The sequence below is a fragment of the Taurulus bubalis genome (genome assembly GCF_910589615.1).
Source record: "Taurulus bubalis genome assembly, chromosome: 17".
Lineage (NCBI taxonomy): Eukaryota > Metazoa > Chordata > Actinopteri > Perciformes > Cottidae > Taurulus > Taurulus bubalis.
The window spans coordinates 4,561,396-4,580,362 of NC_136605.1; the positions used below are offsets into that span (position 1 = coordinate 4,561,396).

Sequence of the window (18,967 nt, forward strand, 5' to 3'; positions counted from 1 at the left end):
TCATTGGTTAGCTAGATCAGTAGGTAGCCAGCTCAGTGTTTAGCCAGCTCATTGGTTAGCTAGATCAGTGGGTAGCCAGCTCATTTGTTAGCCTGCTCAGTGGGTAGCCAGATCATTGGTTAGCTAGATCAGTAGGTAGCCAGCTCAGTGTTTAGCCAGCTCATTGGTTAGCTAGATCAGTGGGTAGCCATATCATTGGTTAGCTAGATCAGTAGGTAGCCAGCTCAGTGTTTAGCCAGCTCATTGGTTAGCTAGATCAGTGGGTAGCCATATCATTGGTTAGCTAGATCAGTAGGTAGCCTGCTCAGTAGTTACCTAGCTCATTGGTTAGCCTGCTAATTGGTTAGCCAGCTCATTGGTTAGCTAGATCAGTGGGTAGCCAGATCATTGGTTAGCTAGATCAGTAGGTAGCCAGCTCAGTGTTTAGCCAGCTCATTGGTTAGCTAGATCAGTAGGTAGCCAGCTTATTGGTTAGCTAGACCAGTTGGTATCCAGCGTATTGGTTAGCTAGATCAATAGGTAGCCAGCTCATTGGTTAGCCTACTCATTGGTTAGCCAGTTCATTGGTTAGCCTGCTCATTGGTTAGCTAGCTCATTGGTTAGCTAGCTCAGTGCTATCTAGTCCCCTTATATTGGAGAGAAAGCAGACATCTCTAGGGGCGATTCCCCTCTATATTGTTGATTAGCATGATATTTTGGGGTGAACTATTCTTTTTTTAATCTGGCTACACAGTTTGCCTGTTTACAAGGTGTCTGGATGTTGTACAGCTCTGATTGAGCCAACGTCCAAAGATGTGAAATTAACACCTAAGTTGTAATAAAGCCAAATTTTTCTTTTTAAGTTTTATGTTACAGTATAAAAAAAAAATCTTACAGAAAACACATGGTCCCTCTGGATGACTTCGGCATGGTCAAGATTTTCCATACTGTACATGTGTTCTTCAGATCCCTGTGTGTGTGTGTGTGTGTGTGTGTGTGTGTGTGTGTGTGTGTGTGTGTGTGTGTGTGTGTGTGTGTGTGTGTGTGTGTGTATCCTGATCCCCGACCACATGTCATTTTCTTTATGTTTGGTACGTGCAGTGCGCTCTCTCACACACACCTCTTCTTTCCCTCTCTGCTCTTCCCAGGCCACTTGAGTTTCCAGGACTGCTTTGTGACTTCTGGGGTGTGGAACGTAGCCGAGTTGGTCCGCGTGTCGCAGAGTGAGTTACGCCTATAATCTATACACTTCGTATGGTCGCTTTCTTGTAACACCTTAGTGGTGGAAGCATCCCTCCAACACAAAGTAGAGCATAAGGATGGTGTTATTCTACACTTTTAGTATTGTTATACATGAACAATGATGAAGTACTGTCTGTGTTTTTTTTTCACCAGTGTGCATGCACACACTCTCTCAGTCCCACACAATGAACGTGTGCGTGCAAAGTTTCATGGCGACTCGTCCGGCTTTTATTATTATTGCCATTCCTGATCTTCTCATTCGAAATATACTAAGAATATGCACTTAAGCATACTGCAATCACTGTGACTCACATTTTTTCTTAATAAATACACATTTTAATTGCGTCACAGAAAGGAATTTCGATCCCTAGAGCAATGGAGCTAAATGGCTAAAAATATAAGATAAACACCAGCCTCACCCTTTGAGAAAATACAGTCCTCCTTATTTAGAGCATGGTTTTTCCTCTTATTCTTCTATATGATATATATATGTGTGCGTGTGTGTGTGTGTGTGTGTGTGTGTGTGTGTGTGTGTGTGTGCGTGTGTGTGTGTGTGTGTGTTCCTCCCTCAGCTCCGGTGGCGACGGCGACCGGCCCCAACTTCTCCCTGGCTGACCTGGACAGCCCCGGCTACTATAACATCAACCAGGTGACCCTGGGACGGCGCTCCATCACCTCCACCCCCTCCACCAGGTACCCACGCAACACACACACACTTCTTTCTCTCCTCTACTAATATCCTTCACTTCTCCTATAACCCCTTAACACTGCCGTGTTCTTTATGCTTAGCTTGCTCTGCTTTCTGATTCTTGTCTCTTTTTCTCTCTCCCCTCCTCCTTCACTGCTGATTGTTCTCGTCGTCTCTCTCATTTTTTCCCCCCTTCCGCCAATCTGTCCACCACTCCGTCTCCGTTTTTGTCTCCCTTCACCTCTCTCTCTCTGCCCATCTCCCGCTGCAGGACTGAAATGGAGCTTTATGCAAGTCTCCCACGGAGGTAGTCGCACTCATTACCGAATGTCTCCCTTGATCATAATGTAACACAGGCGGCGCACTCGCACAAAAGACACACACATGCATGCCACGCAGATATGCACACAAGCTCAAACGATGTTGAAACCCCCCCCACACACACACACACACACACATTTTATTTTATCGGCCACAGATGTGACGAGTCGGTAGGAATCTGCCGACACGCGCGAAAATGAGTTCCAGCGTCGCCGCGCACGTCGCCGCGCACGTCTCCGTGCACGTCTTCGTGCACGTCTCCGTGCCGCGCTCCTCGAATGCTGAACACACACGTCCTCCGTTGGCCTCGCTGTGTCTCCACTTGTGCGGCTTTGTCCCCTTCGGCGAAACCTTAATTCGACGAGCAAACATGCAAGGGAAGCCGTGATACTTCAGAATGTATTTTTAATGACTTTGTGACATGCAGACACACGCATGACTGCGGGGAAGGTCCGCACCCGTACATTGTCCTCGAATGTCCCGCAAATCACATGCGTGCCTTCATTAGAGCCCCATTGCCCGTTAGTTCCAGTTAGAAACCGGCCTGACATGAGCAGGAAAAAAAAAACCAATGTGATTAATCTCAAAATACAAGACATTCCTCTTACTCCTCCTTCTCCCCCCCTTCAGGAATTCAACCAACCTCCTCCTCTCTTTTTTCTCTCTCAGCTCCAACAAGCGCAAGTCCATTGACGACAGCGAGATGGAGAGCCCGGTGGACGATGTCTTCTACTCGGGCCGCTCCCCGGCGGCTGGCAGCAGCTCCCAGTCCAGCGGTTGGCCCAACGACGTGGATGCAGGTAGTCCGGCTCCGACCTTCCCCATCTCATCCTGCATGCTCCACCAACGCATTTCCCCTGGGAGCAGAAGGGCCGAGGTCCACGTCATGTCAGACCATTTGATAAAGAAAAAGACAATGAGGCTTTGGTGGCGGCTGCAACAGAAGCAGCTCCTCCAAGGTTTTTTACAGACTCACAGCAGCTTCGCACCAAATTTTAAAACCCCTGAAAACGTGTTTATTTCTCAAATTGTTTGACATTTTTGGGAAATATTCTGTTTCAGCAGCCGGTTAGCTCGGGGGGAGGATTGTTTATCCACTTCTGCCAGTGTGGTATCAGAAAGAAAAAAAACATAAACCAAGACAAGCCCATACATACAAAGTATGTTTCCAGTCTTTATGCTAAGCTAAGCTAACCGGCTGTACAGACATGAGAGTGGTCTTATTCTTTCACTCCAAACAAATAAGTGTATTTCCCAACATCTTGGAACTATTCCTTCAAATATTCATGACTGAATAAACAGTTTAAGTTCAGAAAGAAAGAAAAACATCCTACAACAGTTATCATCGCTTGTAATAACAAGCCGATTGACAAAATATGTTTTCTGGCCGTTTATTACTAATTTGACTCTAACTGACTTGAAATGGACCAGAAGCCACACCTCCTTTCCTCCTCCTCTCATGATCATCCATTCACAAGCTCTACTCGCAACACCGAGCAGAGCAGACCTGTTTGAGGTAGAAGGACCGCCATTAAGCCACGGCCCAGTTTTACAGCTTTTATCGCACGCAGCACGGCCTTAAAGGGCCGGTTTACCCCAACAACTGTATTTCCTGTTTTCGTTCTGGTTTTATTTGCAGAGTTAAAACGTCTACCGCCACCCTAGTACAATGAAAGTGAGGGGGAAATATCTTTTGTGGTTAAAAACGTCAAAACAACAGTTTGTGAGAACACTTTTCATTGAAACCGTAAAACAGACCTGTAAAGTCTGAGCTAGGGAGGTCTATTACCCTGAGTGGCCTGGACATTGTTTCTCCAACGACACGGAACTGTAGAGTTTTTCCAGCATTAAGTTTATATATACGAGCGCCGACCGACCACACCTCGGTTGTTACGGCTCGGAGGCACAAGTCTCAAGGCGGACACCTCAAAACCTCTGCAAATGAAACCTGAACTCAACGTTTACGAGGCGGAAGGGACCCGTTAATCAGAACGCAGACGCAGATGCATTTAACCATTTAATGCTTGTGTTTGCCATCTTCGTTGCCGGGGAGGAGAGCGGCAGAGATGTATATATTTTATGGCTTTAGCGCTAACATTCATTGAGTTTAACTCCTGGATCATGTGTGTGTGATGTCTGAAACTGTCCACATACTGTCGATAAAATCACTCTTAAAAGCTGTGCAGACTTTTGTTTGTACAAATCCCTTCCGTGTTTAGTTTTGTTCATTAGACAAATTTTTGTTGACATTTTCCGAAGATTTGACGGGACGATTGATACCACGATGTACGGTAACCATCAAGCTACAGCCAGCAACTCGTTAGCTTAGCTTAGCAAAGACTGGACATAGAGAAACCTACATGTTGTAATAAAGCTGCAGTTTTTATACGAAGAGAACAAACGCGGTATAACAAATTTTACAGATTGTAAAGCCCTCCGAGGCAAACTTGTATTTGTGATGTTGGGCTATATAAAATAAACTGAATTGAATTGAATTGAATAGCCATGCTAGCTGTTTAATAGCGGGGCTGGCCCATTGTTCTGACGGCCCATTGTAATAAAAAAATAAAAACAATAGTCCTGATGTTTAACGTCTAATGTTCCGAAGGCCCATTGCTACAAAAATATGTCTCATGACTTCATGGGCCTTCGAAATATCGGGTGTTTCCATTCCTTGTGCTAAGCTAACCGGCCTCTGGCTTCTTTTACTTCAGACAGGATCAGGCTAGCTTTTCCCCCTGTTTTCAGTCTTTGTGCTAAGCTAACGCTAAGCTTACCAACTTCTGTAGCTCCATAACTACCGTACAGTGGTATCGATCTTTTACCTCCCGGCATATAAAAAAAGAGCCAATAAGTTATCTCCCAAACAGCAGAGCAGCTCCCTTGTTAACCACCCATTCACTCCTAAAGACCATAACCTTTCACCCTCGCTCACAGCAAATGTATTTACAATCTACTTCATGTTTATATCTTGGATTCTGTATTTGATTCTGCTAAAGTTTTCATGTATTCTCCCATTTCTTACCGTCACTCCCACTCACATGCGGCCTAATTAATGCCGCCTGCAGTAATGATGTAACTATTTTATAGACACTTGCTGCACTCTATAACATTAAAATCCCCTGTTGCCCGTTAATTAACCACCCCTCTCTCCCTCTCCCTCTCCCTCTCTCTCTCTCATTCTCTGTCTTGTTTCTCTCCTCCATTGTTAACTCTTCCCTTCTCCCCTGTTTGGCCTTTCAGTGCAACACCATTTGGCCAGTGTGCAGGAGAGGAAGATTAAGCATGAGAGCGATGGAGTGCAGTTTCCTTACCATGGTTAGAACAACATTAAACATTATACTGTGTCCATGTATCCGTGCTCTGCCTCCGCTCACACCACCCTCACCTTGTATACATCTTGTCTTGTTGTATTGTCTGTTTGCACTTCCTGTGAGCTGTTCTGCATCTCCCACTCGTCCTTTCCCCTCCTCTTCCTCCTCTTCTTCGTCTCTCGTGCCTTGTTCTCTGGCTCCGCCGGCCTCTGGGTGGGGTTGCTGCTGCCAGATGTCTGCTGTTGTCCGCTGTGGGTTGACCAAAGCCTCTTGGTCGCCCAGTAGCTCCACAACATCCACCGCCAGTCTGCCTCAAGATGTTGATGGAAAATCTGTGTGAAGAAATCGGATATCTCTGGTGCATCCCCAAAAACAAACAAACACACTTTTATGTGTGACAAAACGATCCGCTGTCTTTTCCATGTGTAATTATGTGCATTATCATATCCCTCCCGCCCCCGAAAAAAACACATTGTTGTCACACACCACATGCACACAAACAGTTTCTCCGAGGCGGTGTGAATTTGTCAGCAACATTCGGCTAAGTGCTCTAGGTGTTGAAATGTTGTTGTCGAGCCCCGAGAGAGGGAGCGATGAAAGACACAGAGGAGGTGTGTGTGTGTGTGTGTGTGTGAGGGTTTTGTCGAGTAGCCGGTTGTTTGGACGCAGCAGCTGAGTGGCGTCCCACCTGCCGTTGGCCGGATGACTCCACCGCCTCTCCGAAAGGCGCCGGGGGAAAAAAAGAAACACACACAAAAAAAAACACAACCCAAACAAACGGGACTGAAGGCGCTCAGGTGTGTCATCAACGCACGAGGCGCCTTCTGTCTCCGAGACATGCTTACTCACTGGCAACGCAGGTTTACAAACGGCACACACACTCACACACATTTACACTTCATCTCTCTCTCTCTCTCTCTCTCTCTCTCTCTCTGATTTACATTCGCACACACGTAACAACACACACTCTCGCAATCTGGAGATGAGCGGTGTTCCGCTCCAGATGGTGCCTCCATGTGTCTACAGCGAAAAGGGAGCTACTGGGTTACAGCAGACATCTGTTCCGGTGATGGTGTTGGGAGTGAGAGATGAGGAGATGGAGAGGAGGAGGCAGGGAGGGAGGGAGGGAGGGAGGAAGGAAGGATGGAGGGTAGGGGCTCCTGGCCCTCCTGCCCGCTCCGCAGGTGATCCTCTACCTGAGCGCAGCGCTCAGAAGGCATCGCAGGTGATCATGTGATTCATCATCGAGCGCTCCGTCCTCTCCTCCCGCCTGCTTGCTCCTGCTGCTCGGGGTGGGAAACCCCGCTGGTGGGGAGAGGGGTGATATTGACTGAGAATTACAGCTAACTATTTAGTGTTGTGGGCTTAAAAACTGTTGTGTGTGAGTGTGTGTGTGTGTGTGTGTGTGTGTGTGTGTGTGTGTCCTCGCTCCTTCCTCAGTGTTTACGAGCGCTAACGATGTGTGAGGCCGTTAATGAGGGACACGACTTTCTTCTCCTACATTGTTCCTGCCTCACCTGAATGACGGGTGTGTGAGCTTCTTTTTTTCCCCTCCTCTTCAGTGTGTGTGTGTGTGTGTGTGTCTGTGTGTGTTGGTGCCCATGCTACCGGACCAGTACTCTGACAGTTGGAGGCGGGGCTTGTGCGGTCGCCAGCTTGTTAGCGCAGCAAGACTAGAGGGTCACGGGAGCAATTGGCCGCCAGTCTGCTTGCTCAGTGTGCCAGGAGCAGGACATAGAAATAATGTAGAACTGTGTGTGTCTGTGTGTGTCTGTGTGTGTGTGAGAGACTCTCACACACACACACAGATTAAGGGCGAGATCAGAGTAACTTCTGTTAGCTCTATCAGACAAAGCTTTTCTCTCGGCATCTGGGCCTCGTTTGCCGCCACGCCACGCAGCTTCAGATATGTCGGCAGAGACGCAGGCTAATTAGGGGGAAAAAAAACAATATGTGTAATTTAAAGGCTGTTTGTATGCGTAATAAACCGGCTGGAATTGAGTTTACGCGTTCTTCACGCAGTCTCCCTGCCTCATACGTCCCGGGGAGCCAAGCGGCGATGCGTTCAGGTTCAGTTTGTCTGTTTTTAACGGCCTTGAGGGAAAGGAATCCAATCTCTGCTCCTCACGTAAAGACGTAAAGATGGCACTGTGTTTACCTCAAAGGCCTTGTTCAGACTGCCACGCAATTCATTTATTTTTGGGCACGTCCAGATTAGATTTTTTAGAAAGTCTGGACAGCGGAAAAACAAAAACACGACGGCCCTCTGCACGTTTTAAATCAGATTTCAAAGGAGATGCTCACTGTTATGGTGAAAACGAACCATGAGTACTCTGTAGTCCAACTTTGTAGTACTCGTCTTGATCGTGTGTATTTAATGGTACTTTATACTAAATACATTTCTGTCAAGTATTGTGTCTAATCCTGACAGATACACAGTAACGTTGCAAATTAAAGATTTACAGATAGATAATAATACAGTGACAGTGTTAATTAGTCAACATTTGCTATTGGTGATGCAATAATATGATTCTGAATAATTAGTAGTTTATTTAAGTAACATGTAGAATGCAAATTAGCATCTGAAGCGACCCGTGAGAGCTGTGAGAGTGAGTCAAAGCATTAAAGGTGTTGTGTTCCTCTTTTTATCTTATCCGGAAACTTTTTATGAACCCTCTCGTCTGGGTGTTCATCTGTTCCTCTACTCCACTTTTTAGTCTTTTCTTTCCCCGACTCGACATCTCGTTATCGTCCTCATTAAACACACGGAATTAGAGCCAAAGCGTTCCAACAACAATGAAAGTCTTATTTTTCCTCTCGCTGTAAAAAAATTGGTTCAAAAAGCATCTTGTGCCCTTCTGTCTTCACACTGGCTCTTTTTTTTCCTTCATAATTTGTGAATTAAATTAATCTCCCTGCTCATTGTATCCGTTCCTCCCACCTCCGTCACGTGACTCGCCTCGCTTTAACATAAGTGGCGGCGCCCACCTATTTTTTTATTTTATTTTTTCTCTGCACTCGCCGGTGCCCACACAGCTGCGCCCTGTGAGCATTGTGGGTAAACAGTGATAAAACATTTCCCGGTGTGGCATTAAAGAGAAAGCTTTCCAGAGATCTGCTCTCTGCCTCACTCGTAAAAATCTATTTCCACGTCTCCCCGGGCCATGTTGAAATTGCCCACGTCTTTTTATTCGAGTGCGTTCGTTTTATACGTGTGAATATTGTGTCGTTTAGCGCTTTATGGGCGCCTTTTTCGCTCGCCAAGCTTGTTTATCGCTGTGTTTCTTGCGGAGCGAGTTCGCTGTGCGTCTCCCTCTCCTCTCTCTTCCTCTCAGCCGCCTGGTTTGTGTCTCTCTCCCTCTCGGGTTTCACTTCAGCGTTCACCAGTGCGGTCGCCGTCAGAGGTCAAATACGCCCGTTCGGCGGTGCTCCTCTAACCCTGAGAAGTCTTAAATTGCGCCTTCTGGATCACCATACATCAAAATAAGTTCCCCTCAGCGGCCTTGATCCCAGAAGAGAGCCTCCTTCCTTCGCCCTGCGGCTCTCACACTTTTGGCCGTGTTTCTGGTCCGCTGGCGAGCCGGGGCCTGTACTTAGAGCCCGTTCTGAACCGAGCCTCAGCCCGACGCTTATAGACAGAGGGGGGACACTTCAGTGTGTGTGTGTGTGTGTGTGTGTGTGTGTGTGTGTCGGCCGTCACAGCTCCTCCATCTTCTTCCTGTCGCTCTCTCTCCCCATCCAGCGCTCGCTGGCGCTTTGCCCGGCGCTCGCCACCCGGCCTGAACATCGTGTGTGTGTGTGTGTGTGCGTGTGTGTGTGTGTGTGTGGGTTCAAGCGCTCCTTTTATGAAATACTGCCTGTCTGAACTTAACGGTCAGGGACATTAAATCCCTGACCGTCGGACATTAATAATAATAATAATACTTTGATTTTATATCGCGCTTTTCTGAATACTCAAAGACGCTTTACATAGGAATCATTCACCCGCTGATGAGAGGAGCTACCATGCTAGGTGCCACCCGGGTCCCGGTCTCTCCTGGGCCTGTCGATCGAGCTCCTCTTAGACCTCAAAGAGTCCCGGGGGTGGAACCGGAAGGACTTTGGACGCTCCTTGGTGACCGTAGTTGGACCGCCACTGCGTTTCCCAGCTCTCCTCTCTCTCTCTGTGACACTGTGCCCTCCTGCCACCTCCCCTCGCTCTGAACCCCCCCGCTGCTTCAAAACATGGCCTCTCCCCCGGACCCTCCAACCCCCGCTCCCCCCTCAGTCTGACGGACATGGTACAGCCGACTGTGCGCTCCAGCGTAAGAGTTTTGGGACAGAAAGCCATCTGTATGTTAAGCCAATCAACGAATCAATGAATGAACCGATCAATCCATTGATTTCAATCATAATCATTAGATCCTTGCAATCAAATTTAAAAAAGGGATGAAGGTTAATTTTGATTAAGAGTAAAGAAGTCAAACAAAACAAAACAAAAAAGAAGCAGGCATGTTTGATTAAAACCTCGTCTCTGTTCTGCCATTTTGTTGATCCCCTCTTTGCCAGGACTCCCATCGCCTGGTTCTCTTAAGAAGCCGGGGAAATACGATTTCAGCGCCCTGTCCTCCCAGACGAGGTCGCCCCGCATGGCGTTCACCCACCACCCACTGCCAATGCTGGCGGGAGTGAGACCAGGTGAGACCAACCCGGCTCCAGATCCCCCTGACCCCACTCCCCCCTCTCCCTCACCCCAACACCGCCTCCCCACCCCCACCCTCCCACCCCACCCCACCCCCCAGGTGGGGGCCGTGTCTCTGGGAGGCGAGAGGGGCTGCAGGGTGACGGAGCTCCTCGAGTCTGGGTGTGGTGTCTTCTCTGGGTCCGTCTGCTGGATGCTTGGTGGTCGTTCTCTGAATATCTATATCGACTTCTTTCACGCTCTTATTTTGTTCCTAATGCCGTAAAATCATTCCAATCACGTCGTTTACTCACTGACTCCTGGTCATTTATTTGTTTTATAACAGGTGACAGTAGTTTTTACCATATTTCTTGTCACTCTTGTAAAAGAAAATGCAACAAAAACAACTTAAAATAAATTTTGTTCAGATATTTTATGTCTATTTTATTAGATTTCAAGTATATGTAATTGCAGATAAAAAAAAAGGTCGTCGTTTAGGAGCGAGGGGGGGATTAGTGAAAGATGCCAGTGAGTTGCATTATGGGAAACGTAGGATCCCGTTCTTTTTTTATCTTAATTCACAACTGAACATGTCTCGGTTCCTCCTGCTTTGGTTTTGACCATTTCTTTGAATCTCTCTGGAAGTTTGATACCGAACTACACGGGACTCCAGATCTCCAGGTTCACGTTCTTTGTGGCAGTTGGTTTGTGGGTAATTTCATGAATTGCACTCTGGCTCACGTGGTCTGGACCATGAGGTCTTGAGGTCCATCTCACTGAGTCCCTGCGACACTAATGGCAGCTGGTTCCACTGTCAGAGTCTTTCCACTTCACTGATCCTTATCTTCTTTCCCATCTTTCTTTGATTTGTATTGCTTCTTTCAAAAATGGTATTTATTTTCCTCACACAGTGGTGAACAAATTGATCTCCGTGTGGACGAGCACATGTTTTGTGAGAGCAGAACCAGTGAGAACCTGCTGATCCTCCGCCAGGCCGAGACAAGCAGCTCGTGATAACATCAGATATCAAACGCAGCCAGGAGCTCCGACAGTAAATCACCGCTCCTTATTTTATCACCGAGGCGCGGATCCTCTTCTTTTTTGCAAAAGTTCCCGACTGTGAATTCACCCGGCGAAGGAGCTCCGTGGAGATAATTACCCATGAGCTTTGGTTCTGTACCGCGGCTCCATCAAAGGCTTTCAGCCAGCGAGCAGATGTGGAGCTCTGAGGTTGACCGCCGTGTCATTAAACCTCTTCTGTGGCTGCTGACAGACCTTCGCCTCTTGAGTTGCAGCTACAGCGAAGGCCATCGCCACACTCGCTCGGACAGATGTTCACGCTGACACACACACACACACACACACACACACACACAATATCCCATCCCTGGTGTGGCAAGCAGTTGTCATTTATACAGTTTTGATTTGTATCTTTTTACACAAACTCTCACAGCTGGAGCTGAAAGTGCCGACCACACCATCGGCGTGGTTGTTGTTCTGCGTGGAAGACGAGATCCGGGAGGATTAAGGGGTTGGCGAGGTGGAGGAGTGGAGGAGTGAGGTCCGGCTCGCCGCTCGCTTTGGTTTGGGTCGGGTTTGTCCCTCCAGGCCACCAGTCCATCACAGGAAAACCACTCGTATGCATCTCCACAGGAGGCGATTTAAATACCTGAGCACATATACAGACTCCACACCGAAAGACTGACAGTTTCAGTTTCTTCGCAATTTCTGGCATGGAATAGTTTTCATTTCTAAGAACAAGAACAGACTGGCGAGTTTCACATGAAAGTTCTCCTTTTCTGGCCATTTTGAGAGTTTAATGGAACCCACAATGTGATGCTCCAGATACTCAACTAGCTCAAAGGAAAGCCAGTTGTAAAGCTTCTCTCACCAGCGTAACTGTTTTAAGCTGTGCTAACATAATTGCACGAGGGTTTTCTAATCATCCATTAGTCTTCTATGCGATGAGCAAACACAATGTACCATTAGAACACTGAGTGATAGTTGCTGGAAATGGGCCTCTATACTCCTATGTAGATATTTCATTAAAAACCAGATGTTTCCACCTAGAATAGTCATTTACACATTAACAATGTATTGTGTATTTCTGATTAATTTAATGTTATCTTCATTGAAAAAAACAGTGCTTCTCTTTGAAAAATAAGGACATTTCTAAGTGACCCCAAACTTTTGAACGGTAGTGTATATTCACATAACTTTAGTGAAAAGTAGTTGGAAAGCAAGCAGAGAGGTCCAAAGAGCTAGCTAGAAAATGTTTGATAATTTTGGATATAATGGATAAATGATTGAAATACTTATCTAAAAGTAATAGATAAACAGTTGAAATAGTTAACTAAAAGTAATGGATAAACAGTTAATTTTTTTATTCTATATTTTTTTTGTTCTATTGTTTTATTCTATGTTTTTTGTTATGCACCTTTCACTGAGTCAAATTCCTCGTATGTTCAACATACTTGGCAATTAAACAATTCTGATTCCGGGTTAGCTTTAAGGAGCTAATGGTTGGACCAGTTAGCTAAAAGTGATGGATAAACGTTTAGAATAATTATTATCAAATATTTCTTCCTTTTATTCAGTATCATCAGTCGTGTGAAATAACATCCCGTTATAGATCGGTTCAAATGAACACATTTATAAAATGTTGGACAGGTTTATGTTTATCTGACCGGACTGTCGGGGTGCAACAGACAAAACGCTTGGTACCCTCTCCTCTGGGTGAAGGGGCACCCTCTCTCCCCCACCAGCACCCCACCCTACCCCCACACCCCCAGAGTGCTTGGCCTTCACCCAGTCTCTAATGGGATTAGTGGGGGCTAATGGAAGGGAGGCGGCTCCACTGGGGGACCAGGAGCCTGGCATGGGAGCGAGGCGTCGCTGGGCTCAGAGCACAGGCCCTTGTCTTGAATGCAACGGGCCTTGGCACTCATGAAGTACTCACACACACACACACACACACACACACACACACACAATGTATACGAGAACCAAAGAGTGCTGGCAGCCCGGCGCGGGCAGCTGGGGGCCTGACATGGGACGGGGTGGGGTGGGTGTCAGACTGGCACTGCAAAGGGGAGAACGGGCTCCTAATACAAATCAAGGAGATTTAGTGATGGATACCGGTCTGACAGAGAGGCTTTGTGTTCGCTCCACCAACTGCTCCCTCTCACTCGTCTGTATATGCAGCTCCTTGGTGAGAATTCCTTTATTTTCCTCTCTTCTAAAGCTTCGTTTTTTCCCATAAGCTTATTAGCCGCCTAATGCTTATACATTTTGCATCCCCACACCTGTCGTACACACACACACACACACACACACATTCACACATATATCTACAGATATGAGGCTTCAAAGCGTGTTAACAGAAAAGCATCCATTTAGATATATACGGTGTGAACGCACAGATTAGTTCTAACAAAAATGTGTCGGATGACAAACGGCTTTACCGTCTGGATGCCAAATTGCGTCGACGCCGATGAATCACGCCCTCAAAGCGGCACACGGGCGAGCGGCTAATTTAAGACGCCGTCAACGATCTCTTTGTGCTGCTGCTTCTTCTTTTTCTTCTCTTCGCAAGCTGCTTCGGATCTGATCATCAAAACATAACGCTCACATCGAGTGTGTGTGCGTGGTGTGTGTGTGTGTGTATGTGTGTGTGTGTGTGTGTGTTAATCCCCTCCATAAAGCTGTATAGATTTATTGGAGTAATGAAACATAAAATGTTATGAGCAATGCACACAATAGCTATTCACTTTTAACTATTAACACAGCTTTTCTTGGACAAAACAACATTCATGCTTGACCGTTTCCAGCTGTGATGTAATGTGTACATGGTTGTCATCGTCCGTTCATCCCTCCACAGTCACCTCATCCCGTCTGTCAGAGTTTGCAGGAGGTCCCGTCTCGGTCTCGCTCTCAGCAGATCTTCTCCGCTTGTGTCCCTCTAACAGAAATGTCTCTGTTGGCAGGGAGTCCCCGTGCCTCCGCCTCGGCCTTGCACTTCCCGTCTCCCTCCATCATCCAGCAGTCTAGCCCCTACTTCACCCACCCAACCATCCGCTACCACCACCACCCTGGACAGGACCCCCTGAAGGAATTCGTGCAGTTTGTCTGCGCCGATGGCTCGGGGCAGTCCGCCGGACAGGTGAGGTCACCGCCGGAGAGCCGCGTCCCAAATGTGCCGATTATGCCGAGTCTGCAGGATGTGTTCGTAGTAGTGATAGTGTGTGAAGCGTTAGCAATTATGAAAGTTGCTAAAAGACCAAAAGTAGCTAAAAGTAGCAAAATATTGATGTGTATTAGCGGGACAATGCGTGTGTGGAAGGAGAAGAAAAAAACCACGGAAGTGATTATAATTTAACAACGATTGCATTTATAGCTTTTAAATATTTTACTTTGAAAAACCATCTGTTTGATTTTATGTGGTTTGAGTTTTTTTTTTTTTGCTGGTTTCCAAATTCATAAAATTCCAATCTCCAATGTTTCCAATTAATCATCTGTTCAAGTTTAATTTTTGGGGGTTCTTGAATCATGCGACGTAACCTGATATAATGATTCCTTCAGGCTCCATCGATCCTCAGTAGTTTTATTTTGAAATGTGGTGTGTGAATGTAACGAATATCATTTAAAGCAACCACTTTTTTTGACATAGCTTAAATATTTTTATTTTTATTTGACTGAATAGAGTTTTTTATATTTTACCTTTTCTGAATTGGAAACCCTCCACTTTTTTTATTAACTTTTAATAAAGTAATACAAACCTGCCTTAATCACCCGTCTAATAATGTTCATTAAAGACAAATTTAAACCACAAAGCAGATGGATTCCAAAGTAAAATATCCCATTGGCTATTTTTAGAAGTCTCACATTGTACAGAGCAGGTGTCTGCATTGCTTTACAGTGCAATATTACTATAATGATATGAATGCCATTACTTTGAGTGCCCATGCATGCAACAGGATTATTACATGTTGTCCACATACGATGTAGAGAACACCACACAACACCACACATCTGTTTACTGCTCCACAAATCTTTGTTTTGTCTTGTCGATGTCATTTTGTCGTTTGCTGTTTCAGACCTCCTCTTCCTCCTCCTCTTCCTCCTCCTCCCACCCCACCCCCCTTTCTTTGATTTACTTTTTTTTTGCTCCACCCAACCCCTCAGACGTTACACCCATCAGCACGAGAGTGAATCGGTCACGGCTCCCTCCACTCCGCCCCTGTGTTGTGTCATCGTGTTTTTCGTTTTCATCTCGAGCCTTTTTTACGATTTTTAGTTGGCGTTTTTGGTTGTTTGGTGCTGGTATCGTTGGTGGTGTTGTGTCTTGTGTAGACGAGTATTCTCCCATTGGTTTTGATTTCTTGCCATCTTCTGGACGAACCCCGTCAATAATTTTCTCACCTCCCTCCTCCACCCACCACGGACCACTCCCAGTGGCACCGCTCTCCTCGAGCTCCGGCTTCCACTCCCGTGGTGATTATTATGTTTTCACACCTCCATAAAAAGATGCCGTCCACATCCATCATTCCTTTGGTTGTTGTTTCCCACCACCTCCCCTCTCCCTCCTTCAACCATCGCCTCCCACACCCCCCCCCACCCTTCCGTCATGGATATTCTTTTCGGGACCTGGCCTCCCGAGCTGCGTCCTCTTTTTCATTCCGTGTCTGCGGATTGTCGCATGTCGCCCTCCTGACCCTGTTTGTGTCGTCTGCAGCCAAACGGGAGCGGCCAGAGCAAAATGCCGGGCTCCTTCTTGCTGCCTCCACCTCCCCCAGTGGCCCGCCCAGTGCCCCTCCCTATGCCCGACTCTAAACCCAACAGCACGCCCTCTGACGGCGGACTCTCCTCGCCCGCATCTCCGTGTAAGTGACCCCGCAAGAGACCGCTCTCAAAACCAAACCAACAACAACCCCCACCCGGAAAAAATAAAATAAAAATCTGAACCCTCCAGCCGTCTCCAGCGAAAACACCCCCGCCATTTGTTCTTCCGCCGACTCCGTGCCTTCATTGTTCCTGTGTATCCGACGCCTCCTTTAAACCCTTGGAAGGAACATAAGGAAGCCAGCGCAGGACTTACTGTGGAGCTCAGAGTAGACGGATCCTCCAGAGGTCCGGTTAGACACGCCTTCCCTAGCGGACTCCTGCGGCGTTCATCAGGGTTCTGTACTAGGTCCCCTTAAGTTTGAGCCGCACTCTGCGTTGTCTGGTGTGGAAGCCGCATCACCACCTCCTGAATCCTCCTTTCTTTTCTTGAAGGACTCATTCGCAAAAAGAAATTGGGTTTCTTACTTGTGACAAGCACAAATTTAGGGCAGTTAATTTTAATGGACTCCAAAACATTCCAGTAGTAAATTGGTGGAAAACACTGTAGTCATACTGGTTTTTGGTTGAGCTGATTTAAGTTTCTTGGTTGGATTTTTATATATTTATTTATTTTTGCTTGGTGTTAAGCAGGACAGGGTGTTTTTTACACACTTTCGCTGTGACAGGAGGGGCACTGGATGGAGCACTTTCTTTCTTTTCTTTCTTTTTTTTAGCTTTCCTTCCAGTTTAGTGTTTGCGTTTTACCCCCCAGTCAGCGTCTCAAAGTCTTTTTTATGTCTTATGTATGTTATTCCGATTCTTAGAAACACATGGGTGTATACTGTATATGTCCGTCCACATAAAATCTCAAAATTATCTTTTCACTCTGTCTCTCTCCTCCCTGTCCTCCCTCCCTTTCCTCCGCACCAACACAAGTCTGCACACTGCATCCTGAATCCCTCGGTGAGATTAAAATGCTGGAGTCCGTCGGGTGTTTCAGACTGCCCTAAATTTGTCAGAGGCTTTGATGCCAGTGGGTTTTAAATGTCCCTGACTGATCCTCAATGTCAGGATTCTGGTGCGCTCAATCACTTCCAGCCGAGTTTATCAGCGGGATTTAATCACTCGGGGAGAGCTAAGTTTGCATGCCAGATTTTGGCAGACTTCTCTGTTGGGCTTTGATGGCCTCAATGAAATACTTTTTCTGTCGTTCTCAATTGATTTATCTGCATCTTTTAATATTTAACAACAGCGAACAAGTGGGTTAGCGGTATACTTTTCACATGTTCAGGCAGAAAGTTTTCTTGGCTCGTAAATGTGTGGTCAAAATGAGGCTGCAGTCAGCCACCTGTTAGCTTAGCTTAGCATAAAGACTGGATGACGGGGGTAACGGCTGCACTGGCTCTGTTTTTAAAGGTAACATAATCAACCTACTAATTCACTAATTAACACGTTACGTCTAGTTTGTTTAATTTGTAGAAAAACCTAAATGTGATCAAAACGTGTCGTTTTGACCCTTTTTTGGGTACAAATTATATAAAGTATCGATTGATGATTATTTATTTTTTGAGGAGCTAGTAAGCAGGTTTTGTTAGCTTCTGACAGAGCCACGCTAGCCGGGCCCCCCCCCCCCTCCCGTCTTTGTGCTAAGCTAACAGGCAGCTACATACATTAGAGCGGTATCGATCGCGTTTGGTAAGAACGTGAATGCCCGTCTTCCCCCAGAATGCAACTCTTGCCATGAAGCCGCCAGCTGTCAGCTGTCTGACGCCTCCCTGTCTCCTCTTCTGTTTCCCCAGCATACTCCACGCCAGGCGCCACAGCTCCCAACAGGTTTGTCGGCATCGGATCACGGGACAACAACTTTCTGAACATCCCGCAGCAGACACAGGTAGGAAACGTGTTGACTGAGTGGATGCGGACCAAGACATTTCTCCCTCCCTGAACTCTCTGCTGGGTTTCCTCTCACACATCTGTACTTCCCTGTGTGTATTTCACGTATGCGCTCGTCTGTTCATTCTTCATATGGAGCCTGAGGCCTTCTCCCTCGCTGCCTTTCTCTTCTCACTTCCTCCCCTTTTCCCTCTTCACTTTCTCTCTCTTGTATTTGGCTTCGTCTCCCCGCCCCGCCTCCCTCTTTTTCACTTTCTCCCGCTTCGTCCTCGCACTTTCTCCTTTTTTGTTCTTCCCCCCCATCAACCGCTCCCCCCCTCCATCACCACCGGTACTTTTCTCATTAGCGTTGCAACCACACCCACCTGGAGCGGCTCTGCTGCGGGACACATGGAAACCATCTGAGAACCACTTTTCCTCCCTCTCCCTTTCTCCCCTGCTCCTGCACACGTTATTCACCTTCCTCTGTCTCTCTTTCTCTCTCTCCAGTCTTCATCTTCTTTCGCTGGTGTGTAGCACACAACATTACATTTCATTTAGCTGACACTTTTATCCAAAGCGACTTACAAATAAGTGCATTCAACCATGAGTACAAACTCAGAACAACAAGAATCAAGAAAGTACAACTTATTCAATAAAGTTAAACGACAATGTTTTATCAGTAAGTAACATTTAAGTGCTACTTTCCTTATTCAAAGTATAGTCGAAAAATATGTTTTGATTGCGGAACACCTCACGCCACGGGCGACACGCTGCCATTAAAGGCCGCCGTTCTTCTGGTTTTGGGCATTCAGACCGAGGGATTCGCTCCTCGCTCCGCCGCAAGAGCCCCACAGGGAGGTCGGGCTCAGATTTGTTGGGACGAGGAGGCCTGTCACAGGTCCACCAAGAGGGGGTGTCATACAGAACGAGGAGGCCTGTCTCAGGTCCACCAAGAGGGGGTGTCATACAGGACGAGGAGGCCTGTCTCAGGTCCACCAAGAGGGGGTGTCATACAGGACGAGGAGGCCTGTCACAGCTCCACCAAGAGGGGGTGTCATACTGGAC

The 18,967-nt window shown here is 46.8% G+C and overlaps 1 protein-coding gene across 4 annotated transcripts in view; it reads left to right on the plus strand.

Moving 5' to 3' along the window:
• The window catches only part of nfixb (nuclear factor I/Xb), a gene marked incomplete at its 5' end in the record, with an annotated part of 137,564 nt that overhangs the window by 111,744 nt on the left and 6,853 nt on the right, over window positions 1–18,967 (plus strand). The window contains 9 exons of one of the 4 annotated variants that reach the window (XM_079233634.1): window positions 1,128–1,202; window positions 1,794–1,914; window positions 2,181–2,216; window positions 2,900–3,030; window positions 5,474–5,548; window positions 10,093–10,221; window positions 14,191–14,366; window positions 15,939–16,086; window positions 17,827–17,918. In XM_079233634.1, coding sequence (XP_079089760.1) covers window positions 1,128–1,202; window positions 1,794–1,914; window positions 2,181–2,216; window positions 2,900–3,030; window positions 5,474–5,548; window positions 10,093–10,221; window positions 14,191–14,366; window positions 15,939–16,086; window positions 17,827–17,918 — 983 coding nt within the window. Of the gene's footprint in view, window positions 1–1,127; window positions 1,203–1,793; window positions 1,915–2,180; window positions 2,217–2,899; window positions 3,031–5,473; window positions 5,607–10,092; window positions 10,222–14,190; window positions 14,367–15,938; window positions 16,087–17,826; window positions 17,919–18,967 lie in introns of those variants that run through there. The other 3 variants (XM_079233636.1, XM_079233635.1, XM_079233637.1) reach the window with 3 other exon arrangements.